At 44.9% G+C, this 22,700-nt stretch overlaps 3 protein-coding genes across 6 annotated transcripts in view; 1 reads left to right on the top strand and 2 right to left on the bottom strand.

Moving 5' to 3' along the window:
- Nucleotides 1–10,748, top strand: part of LOC117230040 (uncharacterized) — a 128,538-nt gene extending 117,790 nt beyond the window's left edge. For 2 of the 4 annotated variants that reach the window (XM_076518930.1, XM_076518929.1), the window contains one exon: nt 831–10,748. In XM_076518930.1, coding sequence (XP_076375045.1) covers nt 831–1,040 — 210 coding nt within the window. In that variant the 3' untranslated portion in view covers nt 1,041–10,748. The remainder of the gene's footprint in view (nt 1–830) is intronic. The other 2 variants (XM_076518932.1, XM_076518931.1) reach the window with 1 other exon arrangement.
- Nucleotides 10,749–11,465: 717 nt separating this feature from the next.
- LOC117229818 (glutaryl-CoA dehydrogenase, mitochondrial) lies at nt 11,466–18,700 on the bottom strand. Its single transcript, XM_033486642.2, has 9 exons — nt 18,560–18,700; nt 15,289–15,427; nt 15,077–15,109; nt 14,105–14,473; nt 13,124–13,253; nt 12,837–13,059; nt 12,540–12,769; nt 11,746–11,906; nt 11,466–11,633 (listed from the first exon to the last, which is right to left on the bottom strand). Exons 2-9 carry the CDS (start codon nt 15,353–15,355, stop codon nt 11,569–11,571), a joined length of 1,278 nt encoding a protein of 425 aa, XP_033342533.2. The 5' UTR covers nt 15,356–15,427; nt 18,560–18,700; the 3' UTR covers nt 11,466–11,568.
- LOC117229812 (caveolin-3) lies at nt 17,448–20,155 on the bottom strand. Its single transcript, XM_033486628.2, has 3 exons — nt 20,069–20,155; nt 18,560–18,739; nt 17,448–17,645 (listed from the first exon to the last, which is right to left on the bottom strand). Exons 1-3 carry the CDS (start codon nt 20,153–20,155, stop codon nt 17,448–17,450), a joined length of 465 nt encoding a protein of 154 aa, XP_033342519.2.
- Nucleotides 20,156–22,700: the final 2,545 nt, after the last annotated feature.

The following is a 22,700-nucleotide window of genomic DNA, read 5'->3' as shown; positions in this document are numbered from 1 at the left end:
TTTATATATCGGTGACAACGTAAAAGTTACTACGATGCTATAATTGTGCACATCACCGTGGGAATTGTTGTTAAATAAATTGGAAAAACGTTAGGGGATACACATATTAACTAGAGAATGTTCTTCGCATTAAACATTCTAGATTATTTTATTCGTCAAACAGCTACGCTGCACAGATATTTACAGTTCTGCAGTTTTAATTGACGCATAGACTGTACGCAAAAATGGACAATTTGGGAAGAAGAGTTTTTATAGTCTTCGATTGTCTCAACAAAATGATATATATTTATATATAATGTATATAAATAGTATACAATTGAAACTGACCATTCTCGTTCACAGTCTGAGCACCAATTAAGGTGAATTTACTGTATTTGAATTACGGTATTCTCTTCACCTACGAAAGGGATACAAAACTAAGTAAAAAAAGATAATTAATTTAAGATACTATATTATAAATTAATATATTATTATAATATTATAATATTATATATTATATATATATTATATTATATGTATATTATATTATATTATATTATATTATATTACATTATATTATATTATATTATATTATATTATATTATATTATATTATATTATATTATATTATATATTTATATATATTATATATATATATTATAATATTAATTACATTAATTTTAAGATAATAATCCAGTGTCACACTTACAATCGGTCATTATTGCTAAAATCTCGCTATTTCCAAGTTAAACGGTAAACGCTAAGTTCCGTGAAAAAAGTCTTCTGTAACATTTTCTTGGACGCGTTCCAAACGATCGTTCGGTCGTAGTAACCTGTTCGACGTTGTTGCAGGAGACCAAGAGGCCGTCGAAAGAGATGCAGGTGACAATCGCCAGGCAGCTGGGCCTGGAGCCGACGACGGTCGGCAACTTCTTCATGAACGCTCGACGCCGCTCCATGGACAAGTGGAAGGACGAGGACCCGAAGACCGTAGCGGTCGACGAGGGACAGCTATCACCCACAATAGGTATCGGGCAACGGCAGCCAAGCGACGTTTTGTGACACACGTCCGACCACGAGGAGTACCACGACGAGTCCCCCGAAGAGGACCTGCCCTTCTCGTAAGGGCGGCCGCACTTTGTCGCGTAACACGCGGCGCGACGCTCGCGATGCTGCGGATATCTCGATCGTGCGAGTCACGACCAACTGACCTGGAACGTCAGTTTAATCGGGCGACCCTAGGCCATTGCTATGCCGCCCCGGAGCCCGATGACGCCCATCGGTCATCACCCGCGGCTCCGGATCCAGAAACACAGGGGGTCGCTGGACGTGGGGAGGGATGCTCCGCGAAATTCCCCCGGGTTCTCCGCGAACTCGGGGGGGAAACGTGGGGATTTTTGTCGTTGGCAGCAGCGTCTCGCCGACGGAAACCGTCCTGGAGATGTCTCGGGACGTCCGCCGGAAAATTAGCCTCGCTCGATCAACGATCCGTCAACCGCGATTCGATCAACCGGTGATCGATCCATCAACCGCTTCGAATTTCTCCGCGACAAAATTTGCATTTTCTGAACACGATTTTCTGACACTGTCTTCTTAAAACAGAGAACTCCGCGTTGTTCAATCATCGCGAGTTCCCGCGAATACAAAATTGCGTAAAACTAAAGCTCCGTGCTTGCATCGGAATCGGCCGGTTGAATAATTCGTTTGCGCGCGCGCGCTCTGTCGTCGGCCATTCCTGCGAACGATTAGGGGGCGAACTTTTCCGGCGGTTCCGAGATCTGCGAGGCGTTTTTCTTCGGAACAAGACGGAACTGCATACCGTGTCAGCGGAAAGTCAAACGAGTTTCAAGGCGGTCTCGACCGCTGCCGCTCCTCGTTATTATCTTATGGTCTCGCTCGAAGTGCTGGACGAATCGCACGCGCTCGGCTACGATCATTTTTTAACGAGAACGAGAGCCCGTGAGCGGCGGGGCATCGTTCGTGAATATTACAGACGAGCCTCGCCGCGTCCCACGGCGACAAGCCGACGAGGAAACTCCGATTCCTCCGTAACAAGCGTAGAAAAAGATCCGAAAAAACGATCGTGCGAAACGATCGTCTTCGCCGGGCCTCGTACCCGGCGGCCAAGGTCGCGTAGCTCAAGGTCGAATCTAAATTATCCGGGATCGTAGTCGAGGATCCGCGGCGATTCGGCCGGGACTGCGATGGTTTACGAAAAACTGTCGACGTTGCATTCGGCAACGAGCTTCGAAGAACGTTCCAGCGCCATCGAAACCGAGCATCGTCGAGCACAGCGTCGTGGATCGCGGTCAGCCCTCGACTTCCGGCCGGGGAATCTCTCTCCCCCGTGATCCGGGGGAACGATCTAACGGGATCGTCGTTTCGCCGTTCGCGTCCGCGGCCAAGGGTGCCATAATTTGTTGCCATATTAGCGTAAGCAGCGAGATCTGCCGCCGCGGAGGCGGCTTTTTCTCACCCCGCCGCGACGTGTTCCGCGAGAAATTTTCTAGTCGACGCGCGCGCGCCAAGGTCGTCCGCCCGAGGGCCGCCATATTTTATCTAGTCAAAATTAGAACGAGGAGAACGCGCGCCTCGGGATCGTTTCCCTTTTTCTCTTTCCTGATCCGCGTCCCGAGCCTGCTTTTGCTCGGGTCGCAACCCGCCTGCCATCCTCCGGGCCGGTTCTAACCCTCGGCGTTATTTATAAACATTGTTTAACAATCTGTTGGACGTTTAAAGGTCGAAGGAGAATACGTTGTTGTTCGCCGAGGGGGTTGAACACGGCCGCCTTCCGCGACCCTGATCCTTTCAGCTGGATCGAGATGGGGCTGTAATTAACTCTTGTAATCTCGCGAGCCGGTAAACGTTCGATACGATTCGATAGCTTCATTCGAGAGCGTTCCTTTTCGAAACAAAAAAGAAGCGTTGAAACGAGAGTGCCCCGGTGCCGTTTTTGTTTCAAGTAGAACGAAATGTCGCGAGGACGGATCCCGGAGGGTCGCAAGACGATCGACGGTTCCGAGAGAATTCGGTGATCCGATCGACGCCCGCTCCTGCACCCGTGCGGAAACCACGAGAATCCTGCATTTGCTAAATAATAATAAACTAATCGCAGAGTTTACTACCCGGAGAGGTCCATTTCATTTCCTGTAAATCCCTACCGTCTACGAAATAGCGAAATTAAAGGAGTTAGCGCGGGCAGGGAACGAAGTCGATCGCGAGCGCCAAAACTGTAAACCGAACGGCGGTGGTGAGAACGGCTACGGCGGGGGACGGGGGACGGGGGGCGAGAGAACGGTCCCGACTGGAAGCTGGGGGTTGAATCTAGGGGTGATATTCGACTCGTCGTGTCCTCGTTGGTCGCTAAACGGAACAACCACCGGGAGACCCGTGAACCAAAAAATTAAACAGGGACGCGGAGGGGAACGTGTCGACGTTCCTCGAGGCACAGACCACACTGTACACAGATAGAAACGGAGCGAGGAAGGCGTACAGAGAGATCCGACAAGAGACGCAGGAAGGACGGTTTAGGATCGCTGGAGAAACCGAGAGGAACAAAAATATAGGGAGAGGAAAACGTGAGGGGAGAGAGGAGAGAGAGAGAGAGCGAAGTAAATAAAATTCAGATAAAATAAAAAATGAAAATAAGTGGCATCGTGTCGAGGGTGCACGTGCCAAGTGATAATATATATTCTATGTATGTAATGAACATTGTATATCAGAGTGGACGCTGTTTTGCGCGAACCGACATAGAAGAGAGAGAGAGAGAGAGAGGGAGGGAGAGAACAGAGGAGAACGGGACACGGGACGTGCCGAGGATGATCGTTCGCGGGAATTAGTGGTTTTCAGTGTTCACCGACACGCGAACAGCGAGCGGGATCGAATGCGTGTTTGTGTGCGAGCGTCCGTGTGAGTGAGCCAGCGAGATAGATAGCGAAATATGTCCGAGAGAGAAAGAGTGTGAGAGAGGAAGAGCGAGAAAGCGAGCGAGAGAGAGAAAGAGAGAGAGAGAGCGAGAGAGCGTGCGCGAGAAATACAGAGACGAAACTTAAGCGAACCGCACTCGATACCGTGCCGCAATTGTGCTGTGCTATTGTACATATTAAAAGAGATAGGGCAGGGGGGAAGAGAGACAGCTGAGAGAGAGAGAGAGAATGAGAGAGAGAGACTTTCGATCGCGCGGAAGAGCGGTCGCGAAGGCTAAGAACGAGTCTTCTTCCCGCGTGTCACGCGCGCACCGTTCCTCCCTCGAGCGGAAACGCTCGTTTTTCCGATCTACGCGCGATTTACCGATCGTTTCGAAGGTCCTGCGGCCTCTTTCGAATGCCCGAGAGTGATCCGCGGGTCTTTCGGAGTCTTTCAACTGCGACATTTCCCCGGACAAATGCAGGGAACCGGGAGGGCTGGTTTTGTAAAGATGTTTTTAGGGTTTCGGCTGTACTTGAGAACGCTTCTAACACCGACAATGAGTCTTTTCGAAATGGTTTCTAGGCCGGAAAATTGCCGGCCAGATTTTTGCATTGGTTTTCGATGGTTTTGGAAATTTTCCGCGAGTTCGGCATCTCCGACGGGGCACGTTCTTTGAATATTTTCGACGGCGACTTGCACCGAAGCCTCGGCTGCTTTCGGCGTCTTTTCGTATCGGCCGCGAGGAACAAAATTAACGGCGAACAGGTCCTCGAGAAGCCATCAAACGGTAATGAATAATAAAATAGCTAGAACCACCCGTAAATCGTTTCCTCTCGTTTCGCCGACGCGTTCGAAGCGAACGTCTCGCCGAAATAGATCACCGAGCGCAGCGAGGAATCCGCCGATCACTCTAGGGCCCGGCGGAAAGGAACGAATTCTAAGAATCATCTGTGCTAATCGACGCGAAACGCGTTTCCGCGTTGGCCGGAGAGAATCGCGAAAGGTTCTCTACGCTTTTCGAGGAACCTGCGACAGTTCACACGTTTCGTTGTCCGACGTTTCGGTGCGCGGCCGTGGACACGCGGGAATCAGAATCGCGCGCGCGCGCGCGTCTGTTTCGCCGGAAATCGGAGCGGGGGGGATTGATAGTGGCTGCATCATCGTACCAAAAAATAAAAAGAGAGAGAAACGAATGAAAGAAATCTAAGGAGAACTGGATCACCAAGCACCGGAGGGCAAACCGGGAACGCGGCCGTGTCGGCTCGGCCGTCGATTATAAGATCATATATAGTACAAAGTAAACATATATTATTGTAATAACGGTTTAAATCTAACTATAAGAGGAACGTCGCTGTTTCAACGGGGTGCGGGACGAGGGGGTTGTAGGTTCCGAATCGTTCGGGTCGAGTTCTTTTTCCTTGGGGAAGGGTCAGACGATTTTCAGAGATCGGCTGATTAATATCGAGCCTGTGCGAGACTCGCGCGAAGAAACTCGTTAACTGTCGATTTCATTTACAAAATCAAACGGAATTTGTCGCGTTCAACGATTTCGATCGTACGGAATATACTTTGATCTGGCAATATTGCTTCTTGACGATATGTTGGGGTGAGAGATTCTTAGGAGATTCTAATGAGATTCTTAGGTACATCGAGAGGTAACTTTGAGCGACCTATATTACGGCAAACTAACGCAGTTTTTCTGTACAAATTTTGACTAAATGTATCGGCATAATGTAGGTCGCTGAATTCGCTTTTTTAGCCGCAACGTGGCAATGATCAAAATACACGGTTCCATTGGATAAACTGATAATTGGGTCAATATCTCGAAAAAATATACGATGCTGTAAGATCGAAAGTACAGTCGCATGATCGGGCTCCTTGAACACGATGGATTTGGTTTCAAACATTTTTCGACGAAGCGGATGGAAAACGAGTTATTTCGAGCGGAACGTCTCATCCACGCACCTTCGAATAATTCCTCCCGCTCTGCGGCCTCGGCGCGCCGCCATCTTGCGACAAGATGGCCGGTGGCTGCGCCTGCGATCATCGAGTTCCACGACTAATTCGCCGTCAACTACTTACGAGCATTTCCAAGAGAAAATCGCGAACTGCGGATTATCATCTCGACGCATATCGAGCGGTAAAAATGCTTATCGAAGCCGAAGATATTTGGGGGATGTTTAAAACGTCGTGCTCGTCAAACGATCGCGTTATCGAATTTTAAGAGACAAGATTGGGTCCGCGAAGATCGGAAAATAAAATATTGAATCGCGGAAGTATCGGATTCGCGGAAAATAAACGATATTAACAGACAATAAATTCCAAAGAAAGTAATTCGTAAATCGACGAGTCCGTGAAGTAACATCAAATTCACAGAGTTTGGATCTTATTAAAAAATTAACGAAAATTCCTTCAACCGCTTGGAGTACTCTTTAAAAGGTACAAGATGGAAATAATTCGTGGAATCGAATCAAATGACATTGTGGAAAAATCACGAGAGTCGAGTGCCGGACGCGTCGTTGACGGGAGAATTTTCGAGAAAGATCGAGGGACCGGAGGTGGCCGCGGAACCGGAGGAAATTCGAGGGTGGGTCACGAAGTCCGGATCTCGGGGACTCGCCTGATCGGTAGATTCTGCGGGAGGACTGAAATCTGTACGATAGAACCTGTAAATACATGGTTAATTGCGTTCGCGATCGCGGATGATTCTTCTTATCGATCGACGTTTATCATCGGCATCGTCACCTCTTCGTCACTGTTCGTTGTTACGATTATTTCAATCGCCATTTCCCCGTACGACATTTCAAATCGCGGTTTTCATTGTCGTTTTTCCGTGACGGTTTACCATTAATTATTAATTAACGACACGCAAGTTCGTTTGTTGTACGATGGGCGTACACCGAGACGGTTTTGTGGGTGGCAGGATGTTCCGAGAGGGATGAGAATTTAGACACGAGAACAGATGTCGCGTTCGAGTTAGAAAAATTGTTTAAAGAAAAAAAAAGAACTATTACAGGATAGGGGTGGGGCGGGGGGGGGTGGAGGGGGTGGAGACACACACAGACACACACAGGTTAGGTACACGCGAAACAGAACCCGCTAAACGTAAAAAAAAGCAAGGACATAGTATATAATTCTATATATACTATATATATATAAATATAAATATATAAATATGAATATAAATATAAATATAAATATAAATGAATGATATATTATATATATATATAAATATATAAATATAATTGCCATTTTCACGGCAGAACAGGGGGGGGGGGTAGGGATAGTTAGGGGGGTTGGGCGACACGGGGCGGGTAGGGGATACATTGTTTAGTATAGAGAACTAAGGGCCCTGGCGATCGATAAGGGATGCGATCGTCGATCGATCACGCCAATGTCGATCGATCGACTATCCGCGGAAATATTTAATTAGATACAGGGGTTGCCGCGAGACGAGGATTTTCGACGGACGAGACAGAGAGCGAGCGAGCGAGCGAGAGCGAGAGAGAGAGAAGAATATTCGATGATCTATTTATATATATTCTGCCTCGTCTCGAACCGGCGAGGCTCGATCATGCGAAGGTGTCGAGACGAAGAACCATAAATTTCGTGGGGGTGCTGTTTATAACACCCTCCGAATGCCATTTGCAAAATGGCGCGCGGTAATCAGGGGGTCGGGAGCTCGAGACGCAGGCTAATGAACATATATAAATACGAGTATATAAATATTAATATTAACAAACAAAAAAAAGGCAGAAATAATATAATAATAACGATAAAAAATGGGAGTAAAAATCCGTAGACTAAGAGAATCTATTTCGGGTCCGTGTGTGTATACGCGTTTTTTTATATTGCAACGATTGCAAGTCGCGCGCGCGAGTTTTAAATCGATAGAAAACGAAGTGGGGGCGGAGAACGGATCGCGGTTTGCCGGGGTTTGCGGGGCTGGTGGGAGTAGAACAAAAAATGTAAACGTTGAGAGTCGTTGGTCGACGGGTTTTGGGACGTTGGACGAATGTTGAGTAATATATGGATATATTATATTATTGTATAGCACGCGTAAAGGTTCGCGGATCGATCGGGCCTCGATCATTTCGGGCCTGGCCCTCGCTACTCGGTCCGTGGATTTTTCAATATATTTGTTTTCGTTGTTGATCTCGATGCACATCACTCGGTACTTCGATCGTCGCTTATGTGTAATATTATTCATTTTTAACCGTACTCGATAGATTTCCGTGTTCGATGTGGTTCATTGTTCCGGGACTTTTAGTATTAATTGTTGTTGCGCGCGGTCATTGTTCGACTCATCGTTCGATCGAGGCGCGGATCGCCGTTCGGGAATGTTGTTCCGCGGGTTATGTCAAGGTTCAATCTGGTTTTGCTATTCGGTGTCGCGAGTTGCGCATGGTATGCGGGTCGCGTTTGAGCTCGTTCGACGTCGCACGGTTACGCGAGAGATCTCCTACGATGGTTATCTCCAACGTTAAATTCGATATTGTAATAAAATTCATACTGAATCGATTCGGTCGCATCAAGCTCGACGTTGCAATTTTTACAAAATATTTCCGGAACGTCAAATCATTCGCCGGTTCGACGAAAGTCGAAGAATAAAATGTCGAATAAATCTCGATCGAATAAGAGACCGCGCGACGTCCGAAACGTCTTCGAGGCTCGTCGAGCTCGGCGCAACCGCGGAAACAAAAATGCAGAAGGTACAGACGCGAAAACAACAGGTGAACGACACGATCGATCGCGAGGCCTCGTTTCGATCGTTCACGATCGAGTAGCGAGGACAAAGGCGTCGGGAGTCGAAGGTTCTCGAGCGATCGCGAGGAAGTCTGAGGACCTGTAACTCATCAGCTAATTATCTGTTAATTGGATCGAATGGGTATCGACGTGGCAACATAGAGAAAGGTAGAAAAGAGAGAGAAAGTAAGAGAGAGAGAGAGGGAGAGAAATAGGGAGAGAGAGAGAGAAGAGGGATGGAGGAAGGTGCGAGAACAGGTGAACGGTTCGTACGACAATAAGGTATCGATTAGTTAATCAGAGATGAAATAATGTAAAATACAAGTGCAAAAGCAAGTATACATTATTATATTTACTATAATACGAGGGTTCATCGTGTCGACATCCAGTGAACAGGGGCGGGGGCGGGGGGAAAAAAAACAGGAAATATTCAACGAGCGGGGTGGTGAAACACGGTCTCTCGAACGCGAAAGCAGAAGAAAACGGGGGCGAAGGGCGGGCGAAATATACGAACGTGGACATAGGTGAGAGTCCCGAGAGCTGCGAGGGTGGGATTTTTAGGGGGTCGAAGCTCCGTTTTAGTGTTTTAAACGCGAACCGCTGCGTCGCGGGGATCGAGCATGGCTGGGTTTGCGCGGAATTTTCCGGAGAATCGGCGAGAACGTGGACAAACTATAAACGAGAGTGAGTAAGAATGAGCGAGAGTGAGAGAAAGAGAGAGAGAGAGAGAGAGAGAGAGAGAGAGCGAAAAAATTGTCGAGCGGATCGATCTCTCGCTATAGCGGCGTCGTTACCATTTAGTTTCTCGATCGGAGGGGACGGCCGCGGATCGATATGGATCGTCCGCGGGGACACATACCAAAGGACCGTAGATTAAACGCGAGTAACAAAGAAAATTGAGAAAGCATTATTTATTGTTTACACTTACGTATTCATTAGTGAAATGACACACAGATGACACACACACATAATACAGAGAACACACGGTGACACGCGCATATACGTACACACACGTACACGCAGGAGAGAGAGAGACACACACACACACGGGAACACGTATACGGAGAATGAACGAAGGAACGGGTTCGTGAGTCGATGATACCGTAAAAAAAAGCTTAGTCGGTGGGAGCGGCGTGTTGATTTTTGCGAGCGAGATTAGATTGATTGCGGCGAGGCTGGAGTTAATTATTGTAAATGCCGGCTTCGAAGTTTCCGTCGGTCCTGGACGACAAAATACCTAGCTGGATGGGGCGAGGGATCGACGGGCGAGTCGAGCGTTTCTCTCGCGAGTCGCCATTTTGGTAGCAAGCGGGTGCGCGCGCGCGCGCGCCCGTCGATCGAGGATTTTTTTAGGATCGAATCGCGGCGAACGATCGCGGAATCGAACTCGCGATGGACGGAGGAAGGAATTCCGATGGAAATTTCGAGGTCGACATGGCGGCGTGAAAAAAAGAAGGACACACGATGTCCCGGCGAGAGGGGCGGCTGTAAACTACTGTAAACTAACGATGTTACTACGTTTTACCAAGAGCTTATTGTAGTCGAGTACCATTTAAAGATGACAAAGAAAACCTCTTACCAGCAGAAAACAACAGAGAGAGAAAGAGAGAGAGAGAGAGACAACAGTGAGAAAGGGTCGACACACAGAGAGACAGACACAGGGAAACCGGAAATAAATACGACACCGACAGACGGGCGAGGAGCGTAACAACAGAACTTACGTTGTAAAAACCAAAAAAAAAGAGAATAAGAACAAAGATAGAGAGAAAGAGAGAGAGAGAAAGAGGGAGAGATTGCGAGTGAGAGAGTGAGAGAGAGAGAGAGAGCGAGAGCGAGATAAGAACATAACAAACTAACAAAGCAAGTAATAAGAAAAAAAAACCAATGGTAATTGAGTGTAGCACGAAAAAAGAAACTTCTTTACACTTTTGCACGAGACGTGTGTTGTACTTAAATTAATTATCAATTGACATATGTAATTAACGTTTTATTACTTAGCAATTAAACTTAATTTATTTATGATTAAAAAAAAAAGAACATAAACATAAACCTCGGAGTTTCACGCTTGTGTTGTGGACACGCCCTTGTTGATAAATAATAAGCGAACGAAACGGACCAGGCTCTAGTGTGTTTCACGCTCCCCTTTTATCTTATCCGACGATTTCGCGTCGACTTTGATCATCCATCGAGAGAGTGAGAGTGAGAGCGAGAGAGGGGTGAAAGAAGCAGAGAGATCATACTGTTCCCGAGACACATCCGCGTCGCGTTCTTTCACTCTCCTTTGCCGACACTGTGCTAGTTTTCTCCGAACCGGGTCGCTTCGCGATGTTTCATCGCTATTCACGATTGCTTTCACGGCAAATTCTCCCCAATATTCCTTCAGCTTGTAAAGAAACGTGTACAATTCAGAAAAATGAGAGATGCGATTATTCGATCCTCGCAGCTCGCTCTTTTTAGTCACCGATTATCGAAAACTATAAAAACGAGCCGCGAGTCTCGAATGATCGTATCTCTTTCTTATCAAATTATTCATTTTGTTCAAAAGCTGATGGAAAATTAGGGAGAATTAACTGTATTTATCCTGTCAATCGACGATCGTTGCGAAACGTCTAGAAAGCGTCCTCGAGATTCGTTCGTTTCAGCTTTTTACGCTCCGCCGGGTTGAATGGAAAACACGGTCGAGCAACAGAAACGTGCGAATCGTAGGAGAAGCAACAACAAGCTTTTTGTATTGTCCTTTCTCGATCATACGATCTTTCTAGAAGGAACAATCGACTTTTTTAGACCGGTGAGCAAAGCTTTCGCTTCCTTCGAAGTAACAATCCTCCGAGCTCCTAGAAAACGCTCGAGGCTTTATTGAGACGTATCAAAGGCATTGTACAAATGTAAATAAAATAAATCGATGTTTCCCAAAAGACACGCCAGCAGGTGACCCTTAACTGAAGGCCTGTATGCCTGTGATCGCTCTGCCGAGTATCAGAGCATGGATGTTGTCCGTACCTAAGATTAAAACGATTAGCAAACATCGATGTTTCAAGCCTCAGAAATTGGTTCTAGCGAAAAATAACTATGCTAGAAATATAGAAATATTATCTCGAAAATATTAACTCACCCTCGTACGTAATGACGCTCTCTAAGTTCATCACGTGGCGAATCACGTGGTATTCGTCGGATATTCCGTTGCCGCCGAGCATGTCTCTAGCGGTTCTCGCGATCTGTATCGCTTTCGAGGCCGAGTTCTTCTTGATCATCGAGATCATTTCCGGCGTGGCCCTGGGGAACGAGAAAGCCTTTGAGAAACGATGGAAATTAGGCTCGAACGAATGCTAGATCAGGCGACAGAAACTAACGTTAACGGTACGCTATAGAAATATAGCGTCACAGCTTCGGTAAACTGTGACGAAAGAGTTGAAGGATCGCAGGAAACTGATGTAAATCCAGTTCTACTTTTACGCGACAGATACGTTCCTGAATGAGAATAATTATGCTTGAAAATTATCGCGTGAAAACGAAATTGAATTTATTCTTCTGGATCGTGTCGAATCAACGGCGAGTAAAAGCAGAATTGGGTGTACAATTGGGTCCCCAATTTTCCTTCGAACGAAAATGGACAATTTGGGAAGAGCGAATACAATTATTCGAATCTTCTTCTCATTTTTATAATTGCAGATTGCCAACAATTATAAAAACGAGGCGAAAGGCCCGAATAATCGTATCTTCTCTCTTCCAAAATTGTCAATTTTTCTGCGCGATCTGAGCGCGAATTACGGGAAAATGACTGTACAATCCGAAGGAAAATTAGGGAGAAATTACTGTATTTGGACTCGAGTACTTAAGGAAGAGAAATTATGCCAAAGAAACACGTCAGACCCCCGAGAGCGAGGGATCGACGAGACGTTGCCTTACTTGCCCTCGTCCTTCAGCCGGCCAACCCTCAGACAAGCCTGAAGACCGAACGCGATGTCGCTCATCATGTCCGTCAGCTTGGCCTGCATTAATTGGTTCGCCGCCAGCGGCCTTCCAAATTGCCGTCTCTCAAGGGTGTACGTCCTGGCAGCCCTGAAGCAAGTTTCCGCGGCTCCCAGAGCTCCCCACGCGATGCCGTATCGAGCGTTGTTCAAACAACTGAACGGCCCCTGTTCCAAGCTCGCTTCTATACCAAAACTTCGACTCGTCGGACGCCTTAGAATCCTTCAAACTTACCCTCAACCCCTGCACATTCGGCAGGACGTTCTCCGATGGGACTTCGACGTCGTCCATCAGGATCATCCCGGTCGTCGAAACTCTCAATGAGAATTTCCCTTCGATCCTAGGCGTGGAGAGACGATCCTCGTTGCCTTTCCTCTCGACTATGAAACCGCGGATCGTTTCGTCCGGACATTTCGCCCAGACGATCAGTATGTCCGCGATGGGGGCGTTCGTGATCCTGTTAGGCGAAGAATTCGGAGAACAATTTTTTACAATGTTCGATAACTTTTTACGAAACTGACCAAGTTTTGCTTCCGTTCAGCCTGTATATCTTCCTCTCTTGATCGTAAATGGCTCTGGTTTCCATAGATCCTGGATCGCTGCCGTGATTAGGCTCGGTGAGACCGAAGCAGCCGACCAACTCGCCGGTAACTGTGAACAATTAGGGTTTCGGGGTGTTTTTGGTGCTCGTGTTCTGATTGTCTTAAGTGGACTGCGGACGCTTTCGTAGGTTCCCAAAGTAATTGTTTCGATATCGATTATATATATCGATTCTGATTGAGATAACGATTAACGCCGAATTAAATTATTCAGAATAATTAACGAGCATTGCTTTGCAACGACGAAAAGATTGAATGCGTTACTTGTATCAACGATCTCAGACGTTTCATAAAATTGAAGTGTTAGATTTAATCGAATTTACAATTGAAAAGTTACGTTGTATCAAATAGATTACTTTTTTAAAATTAATTTTCGATTATCTGAGCCAATAAGTCAAAGGGTCTTCGTGTCAAGATGTTAAAAGAGGAATGACATTTTCAATTGATTAATGTCTCTTACAATCGACTTGGACAATTTTTATTTTACATAGAGAACCGCAGTCTATTTATAACAGTCACGTGATTTCTTTAATTCTCCATACCGTTTTCAGTATAACGACCGAAAATACAGTAATGTGAATAATTATAGACTCGAAGTAACGTTTACATTTTAAATGATATTTGAACGAAGACTCAAGCAAACATCCTATTTGCATATGTCTGTATCAGATATTTATTATATGATATAATATCTATATAATATTTATTATATATTATTATATATTATATTTATTTATTATATAATATAATATCTATATAATATTTATTATGTAATATAATGTCTATGTAATATTTATTATATAATAGCAAGTAGAAATATGCAAATATGGTTTTTCCTGCTTTTTGTTTGGATACCGGCAACACTGTAAACGTTAAATTGAGTCTTCAACTTGGTCCACGTACCAAGTTTCGGTAAGTACCGTTGCCTCTGCGACTCGTCCCCGTGGGAATAAATCGATCCGATCACCAAAGAGGCTTGAACGGACATCGCGGACCTGTAGCCACTGTCTATAGACTCTATCTCCTTCGCCATAAGTCCATAAGCCACGGTAGACACGTCCGAGCCGCCGTAGCCCTTTATAGCGCAGCCGAGGGTCCCCATTTCGCCCAACTCTCTGATGATCTCTTTGTGGAAAATCTCTCTACGATTTGCCTCGATCACTCGCGGCAGCAGCTTCTCTCTGCAGTAAGCGCGGAATTGATCTCTGATCAGGATCTCGTCTTGGGTCAGCTGGGACTCGAGGTTGAACGGGTCCTCCCAATCAAAGACAGCTAATCGACCAATTCGTTAGTAAATGTTCGTTGTAAATGTACGAAACACGGTGGAGAATTATTTATTATTTATTCATTAACGCCGGGCTTAGCGGAATAACAGCAGCTTTTTTATATTGCTTACTAAAAATAACAATAGTACATTTGTTCAAATTTTTAGCGGTCGCTATTATTGCATAGATTCAAAGAAACAAATTTTGAATATTTTATATTATATATATATAATAATTATGTAATATATATATATAATATATTATATATAATATAATATAATACATTTATTTATATTGAATTAATTCTCCATATATTTATGTTTGCAATTTCACTAAATATGGATAAACAAATTTTGAATTCGTCATTTTGGCGAGTCCTGTAAATCTGGTATCAAAGAATGAAAATTTCCCTAAAAATTAAAAAGAATATATATCTGTACATAAATAAATTAATTAACTTTTTAGACTTTTAATTTAAAGAACAGTCGGTGCTGCCATCCGACAACGAGACAGCGAAACTTCAAGCCGATTACATAACTGTACCGACCAGCGTGTTTACGTGTGTCAAAAGAAAAAGATAGATAAATCGATGGAAGCAAAGATAACTTACATTTTCCGGCGAGCGTGGTCGAAATGGAAAGCTCTGTCGCGTCGAGACAATGATTAAGAACAATAATGATTCACAAAACAGAGAAACCGTATGGTATCGGATGAAAAACTAATTAATGTTTCGATTGCATGAAAATTAGAGATTTCGATTAGATTTCGTTCGAGAGCACAGAGTCGGTCTGATTTAGTTAGTCGACGATAAATAAAGGATACGCCTGGACGATGTCCCTTGATGGAATCGTGCGCATCGTGACAGGATCTTCTGCGCGAGTGCGGCCATTTTGATGGAGAACCAACAGAAAACTGACTCGATCTCTGTCCGGCGCGCTTATCGCGGATCGCCTTCGCCCCACTTAAAATCAACGATAATATTGTTATTTGCTTGTTTTCGCTTTCGCGGAAGATCTCATCGCGATTAAAATTCATAAAACTTCCAGAATAAATTCGCCAGAAGCGGCGCGAAATTTGAACCGTCGAACCGTCGACTTCGTTCTTTAACGAAGTCTTAGTACTTACTTAGTCTTTACTAAGTTTTAGTCTTTACTAACAACAAGAAATAAGAAGATCGAATTCGAATCTATGAAATCGCCGTTTTCATTTGCCGAACTGATCGGTATTTAAATCGAAATTCGAATCGCTGGTCGTCGCTTAATTCCATTTGTTTTTTTAATTTAAACTGATAATCGACGTTGCAACTTGTTGCAACTTCGCTCAGATTTAAATTGAATGCTGTCGTCGAGAGTCAGTAAATTGGTATTTTCACAAGGTTTATACGTTTTATTTACAAAAACACCGTAACAACAGATACACGTATTCAGACGTTCCTTCGTTGATAAGGCACACGAAGAAGTTCCACTAATTTTAGAGTAATTGAGAATGGAGTTTGACACGTTGAATGCCACGGGGGTCACCGGTGACCCGCACTTAAATTGGCGGTGACGCTATGGGGGCCACCGGTGACCGGCGCACCCAAATTGATAGAAATATATATAATTTAAAAGAAATGTCAATATCTAAATTTTTGTACTATTACCATCGTCGATTCAAACAGTGACCTCTGTCGCAATTCACACGTCAAACATGGTTATACACTGTAACTTATTTATTGCAGGTAATATTTCAACATTATATGTATCACATAGAAGAAAATTCATCGTGGCGCCACGGACAATTTCTGTAAAACCGGCGTGGCATTCGACGCGTTAATGACAGGACCGATTAATGACGGACGTAAATCGCCTTCGTGCGACGAAGCGCGAGGATTAAGATCGTTCTAAGTTTCATACTATTCAATTATTGCATTCAGACGCCGCAACAGCACGTATTATACGACGATGAACTTTACCCTTCTCGCTATTACCTTGCACATAGTTCCACTATTTATATCTTTAATCGTCAGAACTTGGCAACAAAATCGTGTTATCGATCCGCATTACGGTAAATTCTCGCCAATTTTCCTTCGGCTTGCGAACCAAAATGGACGATTCGGGCCTCGCGGCTCAGTTTTATAATTGCCGATTGTCAACGATTAATAAAAATTAGATGCAAGACTCGAATAATCGTATCTTCTCCCAAATTCTCTCAAATGCTCCATTTTCGTGTACCAGCTGAGGGACAATTGGGGAGAATTTACCGTATTTTGCAATCGCACGATCTCGCTAAAGACGTTCACGAATTTTCAGACCTTCGAACTCGCAGAAAAATCCAACAGGACTTCGCACGAAATCGAATCGAATCAAATCGAAACTTCGCCAGATTTCTGTTAACCCTTTCGGTACGAGCGCGTTGTCCGCCGTGACACTCCCACTGTACGGGGTGCCGCGCCGAAAATGCGCACATAACGCAGGCTCGGTCCACGTTTGTACGAAGATTTTCTTAAGCGTTAAGTAACGACTGTGCTTAATCCGTTTCTAAATCTTTCTTTAAATGTTTCCTGCATTACATTCTGTAAAGGGCCTACAGAAATATGGCTTACATGGATGCCAGTTGTATTCGGCGCTCGTCCATATTGGTCACCAGATGGATGCCGGATATATCCGGCGCTCGTACCGAAAGGGTTAAACGTTGTACTAAGCTTGGAAACTCTTTATTATTCCGTTCTCTTACAGCTAAATTCCTTTGATCGTAATACTACCTCGAGGGAGGTTGCGACATTGGATGAAAATTGAGATCAAGTGAAACATCGCGCTATTAATTAAAATCTGAAATGGTTCTTAATCCGATTGGGCAGCGTGTCCCGGTGTGAAATTCTGTGGTTATTCGATTGTTCGCAACGTCCTCCGTCCGAAACACGATTGTCCGACGACTGAAAAGGCACTCGGTGACGAGGAGAGGGCACCCCGAAGAGATTGCAAGCGAACGGGGGGTTGCGATCAGACTATCAAAAGATCGTCTTTGATTTGGGCACCGTCAGGTAGCTTCTGATTGAACACACGGATATTGTGGAACAGGTAACCAACGGCGTCCGTCACGGGCCGCACGATAGCCTGCGTCAACGCAGCGAGAAAATTTCTTGTGGCTGCGCAGGTGATTTTCCAGACGCGGAGGCAGGGGGCCACGCACCATATGTGCTGCAAAGATCGATTCCTTAATGCTTATTCTTACCACGATTACACGTGTCGCGAGCTTTACTTGTCGCGTCCGACTTAGAGATAGACTTGGAGTTAGACTTTGAGTTAGGCGTGAACTTAGGCTTATCGTCGAACCTCGGATTTTTATAGAAGAAAAGAAAGAGCGACTGCATCGGTTGCACGAAATATAAACGAAATGGTTACTAAGTTCTTTCTTCGATCATTTGAATAGTAACGATTACGGTAAATTATAGCAAATTCTCCCCAATTTTTATTAAGCTTGTAGAAAACAAAATGGACCACGTATTCGACGATGAAATTTACCCTTCTCGCTATTACCTTGTAAATAATTCCATTACCTATATTTTTAAGCTATTATTATTATTATTATTATTATTATTTTATTATATTATTATTATTATTTTATTATATTATTATTATTATTTTATTATATTATTATTATATTATTATATTATTATATCACTATACTATCATACTATTATTCGAACTATATTCAAACAATAATTATTGGTGTTCGAATAATTGTCCATCTCTGTTTGCAAGCTAAAGGAAAATTAAGGAAAATTTACTAAGGAGAATCGAGAAAAATTTCAATAAACTTCCTACTCCTTCCGAATAATTTTAGAAACGAAATCGCGACGACTTCGCGGAAGACAATAATCGGTGCTCGGAAAAGCCGAATCGATGGATCGCGCAGCAATTTAAAAATCGAACGCTGTGCACAGGTATAATCTAAAAAACTTACTAAAAGAAAGAAACGGGGTCAAGCGCGGCGTAGCCGCACAGTCCAGCCTGGGGATCGCGGGGAACCAGTAAAACGAAAACAAACGCACCTGGCCGGCATCGATCGGCCGGAGGAAACGGGGGAGAAAAAAGAAAGATGGAGGGCTCACCTGAAAGGAGAGGCAGGCGAAGGTGAAGCCGAAACAGAGCGCCAACACAGGCGCTATCAGGACGGAGAGCAAGATGTAGCAGCAGCCCCTGGACAACCGGAAGCAGTGGCCGCTTAGACGCCACGCGCACTCCGGGCTGCGTATTCCTTCCGGTTCTCCGATCACGTCGTCCCACATCACCTGTCATTCATCGGCACACGTCGAGTAAAACGACGGAACGAATTCCGAGTCACCGTGCGCAAAGCTGAGACAATGGTGCCGATCGTTCTCGATGCCGCGTTCTTACCGAAAAGTTCGGTAGGAATGATCGAGAGGAAGAGAAACGAGTCCGGAGAACGGCAATGCGCGAAGGAAGGTGCTTATAAAATTGTTCAGAAACGTGTATGAATCATTTGGGAGATAGATAATAGGTGCTTGAGACTGCGAAAACGATGATTAAATAAAATGGTCGAATGGCGAATTTCATGCATCTGAGACACACGCGGCGCTTATAAAATTGTTCAGAAACCTATATGAATTATTTGGGAGAAAGATAATGGTGCTTGAGACTGCGAAAACGATGATTAAATAAAATGGTCGAATGGCGAATTTCATGCATCTGAGACACACGCGGCGCTTATAAAATTGTTCAGAAACCTATATGAATTATTTGGGAGAAAGATAATGGTGCTTGAGACTGCGAAAACGATGATTAAATAAAATGGTCGAATGGCGAATTTCATGCATCTGCGACACACGCGGCGCTAGCCTAACAAAAGCCTGACAAAATCGAGATTTTCGAACCGAGATCAATTTCTATTCGGCTTTTCATTCTTGCAACTACGTTACGCCGTGCAAAGGTTGGTCGTCCAACGAACGGGAATATTAAACGAAGTACGAAAATAAATGTCACTGAAACATTCGTGGAAACTTCTCTTTGTTCAAGGAACAGCTGAATCGACGAATCATTCTGCGGCACGCGAACATTTTTCAATACGATCCGCGGTATCTCCGTTTGATTTACGGATATTTCTCGTAACGATCGAGCAGGGGGAAACACGAAAAGTCACTCGAAGCCGAACAACGGTGACCATACGGTCGAATATTGCGGTAAATCCTCGCCAATCGACGGTCAGCTTGGAAGCAAAAATGGACGATTTGGGGAGGGGAGATGCGATTAATGACGAAAAGTCACTCGAAGCCGAACAATGACGACCATAGGGTTAAATATTGCGGTAAATTCTCGCTAATCGACGGTCAGCTTGGAAGCAAAAATGGACGATTTGGGAATAGGAGATGCGATTAATCGGAGCGGAGCGTCGATTAGGAAGAAATTACGATTTTCCGAACAAAGACGTTACATTTAAACACCCTCAAATTGTCGAGTTGTGCAGAGAAGTGGTGTAAGCGGACTTTTAAAAAGCATTCGAAAGAAGCGTTCGAATCGAGAAACGTGCTAGTGCGCGTTCAAAGGTCGAAGGCTTGGTGCAAAATTAACAGATCGGTGGTTGCGGAATCGCACGTGGGTACCTGAAGATGCTGGTTCAGGCTGTTGGGGTCCCTGTCCTCGAGCTCGGTGTTGCTCTCGTCCCCGTTCGAGGACTCGGGCTTCTCCATCCCTGGAAATTTGAAATTCCCGCATTTCGGTAAGTTGCAGGCGAACGCGTTTCGAACACGCGCGAGCATAATTCTCCCTCGAGGAGAGCGAGAGCGAGAGCGAGCCGCGACGACCGCGAACTGCGACGCTGCGAACTATAAGAGCGTCGCCGTCGCCATCGGGGAAAAACGTTCGAAGCGTAAGCACGTAACCCTGGCCGGGGGATCCATAGCTGACCGCACATCGATTCACCGGTTCTTAAATAATTAACGCAGCTCCGGTGGAACGGTGCCAATGCCTCGGAACCGGATTCGACGTCGAAGGACGACACTCTCTGTCCCGCGAAACTCCGCCGGCTCTGGGAAGAAACGTGGAAAAACCGCGACGCAATCTCGCCGCTATCGATTCGCTCGGACTTTGCTTGGTAATCGCCGCAGCGGCCGATCCAGGCGATTAGGGAGCTTGCTATAGCCTGATACTTGTTGCGGAGACCGGTCGCGAATTTTATACAGGGTGTCCCGCGACTTATATGTACTTGGAACGGGGTGGTTTCTCAGCCGATTTGAAGACAGCTTTTTCTTTGCGAAATTGTTGCCCGAGGATTCCTTAGCGAGTTATTAACGAAAAACGTTGACCGATCAGAGGGCGAGTGTTCTTTTCTTAATAATAATTTTTGATAAATTTAATACATTTTTTAAAATAATGATTTCTCCCCAATTCGCGCTTAGATTGCGCGCAGAAATGGATAATTCGCGAAGAGAAGATACGATTATCCGAGTCTCGCGGCTCATTTTTATAGTCACCGATTATAAACAATTATAAACAGCCGCGAGGCTCGATTAATCGTATTTCCTCTTCCAAAATTGTCGATTTTCGCATCCAAGCTGAGCGTCGATTACGGAGAATTCGCCGTACATTGTAATCCGAAAGTTTTACCTAGTTTCTAGATCAATAATTTGCGCGCACGATTCGATTAGTAACTAAACCGAACTCGCAACTACCGCGAATAGAAGTTCAGAAGCAAAGTGTATACACTCTTGCGCTTTTAGAACAACGTTGGATCTACGGTCGCGTGAAAAATTAATGATCCCCTCGAACACCTGTTACCTAGCTCCCAGAAATATGCTCAGATATAGAAACTGGGATTCGCCGCGCAGAAAGTGTCCCTTGATCCCGATTCCCTATTTATTTTTCTATCAACTATTAACGCGCGAGGCGATCCTTAACGCAACCTTCCTTCAGAATTTTCTATACAGCCTACGAGAGACCGTGTCAACGCTATCCATTGTCAGCCGTCGTTTATAATTCTGGGTCAATGTGGCGCAGAGACGAAGCTCCGGATTTACACGTTATTATTTATACGTCAATCAGCGTACGGAAAAATTCCGTCGAATTCTACGTACACGAAGGTTGCGACAATTGCTATGCTCGACGAACAAAGATGCGAATAAATAAATATAAAAGACGAAATCGTTTTCTTTAAATCCCTTTAAATCTCTCAACCCTTCCGAATCCCGAACGAAGAACGAACACCTAACTTTTACTTCGAAAGTTTCCATTTGGATTGCGATCAAAAATTGAAACAAAGCCCGCAAACAATGAACGACTTCACGGAGGATCAATTAGCGCGAAAGCCGATCGATTAATCGACCGCGTCGCGATATCAATCAGCAGGACTCACAATAAAGCTCCTCGAAGCGAAAGCACCGGCCCTCGCGACTCATCGAGGATTCTCGCCGCGGTTTCACGCGCGTTAAATTCTTCCGTCACGGAGCGGACAAGTACGTTCACCCTTGCGGGGGGTTGCAATACTCACTGGTCTCCCCGTTGGCGACTCGTGTTCCCCTTATTTTGCCTGCGTTTATTCGTTCCGGTTCACCGACTCCCAGCCTCTGCCACGCTTTCCTCGGTTTCTACTTGACAGCAGGTGCCAGCAGGTGGAGGATTATCCACGAGCTGCCAGGTGGACAGCGGTCAGCGCGGCTGCGCAATCAACCCCCCGATACAACCCCGCGACGTTCTGCGCGGCACGCGACTTCCTGGGTGCAACCACCCCGGACGAACCGAAAGTGAATGGCCCGATCGTTCGATCGCCGCTGATCGAAACGGAGGCGACTGAATTCGCGGGTTCGCGCGTGATTGATCGTCGCTGTCCTCTCGGTCGAGATCCTTCAGGGTTCGAGAGTCGAACGATTGCTCTCGATCGCATTGGAGATGATAGTTGGAATAGTAAATCGAATAGTAGACTGAATTGCGATAGCAAGTGATTTTGAATATTATTTAGTAATTATGTATCAATAATAATTGTCGTTAAAATTTATGATAATAAAATTATTTATAATGTAAATTAATCACATTAATTTATTAATCATTAGAATTTATGTTAAAATAATTGTACTGTTAATAATAATTATAAGAACGTTAATGTTTTTGATACCCCTTTTTATTGAGACTTGTTGCGACTCCATGTATTCTGATTCTTTTATAAAAAGATTAAAACAGTTTAACATAATTTTCGACAGCCATGAGATCAATTATTGTCTGTTTTCTCAAAATAGATCGATG

This window comes from Megalopta genalis, chromosome 2, assembly GCF_051020955.1.
Source record: "Megalopta genalis isolate 19385.01 chromosome 2, iyMegGena1_principal, whole genome shotgun sequence".
Taxonomy (NCBI): Eukaryota; Metazoa; Arthropoda; class Insecta; order Hymenoptera; family Halictidae; genus Megalopta; species Megalopta genalis.
The sequence above is the reverse complement of the archived record's forward strand: the minus strand, read 5'-3'. Positions and strand labels throughout refer to the sequence as shown.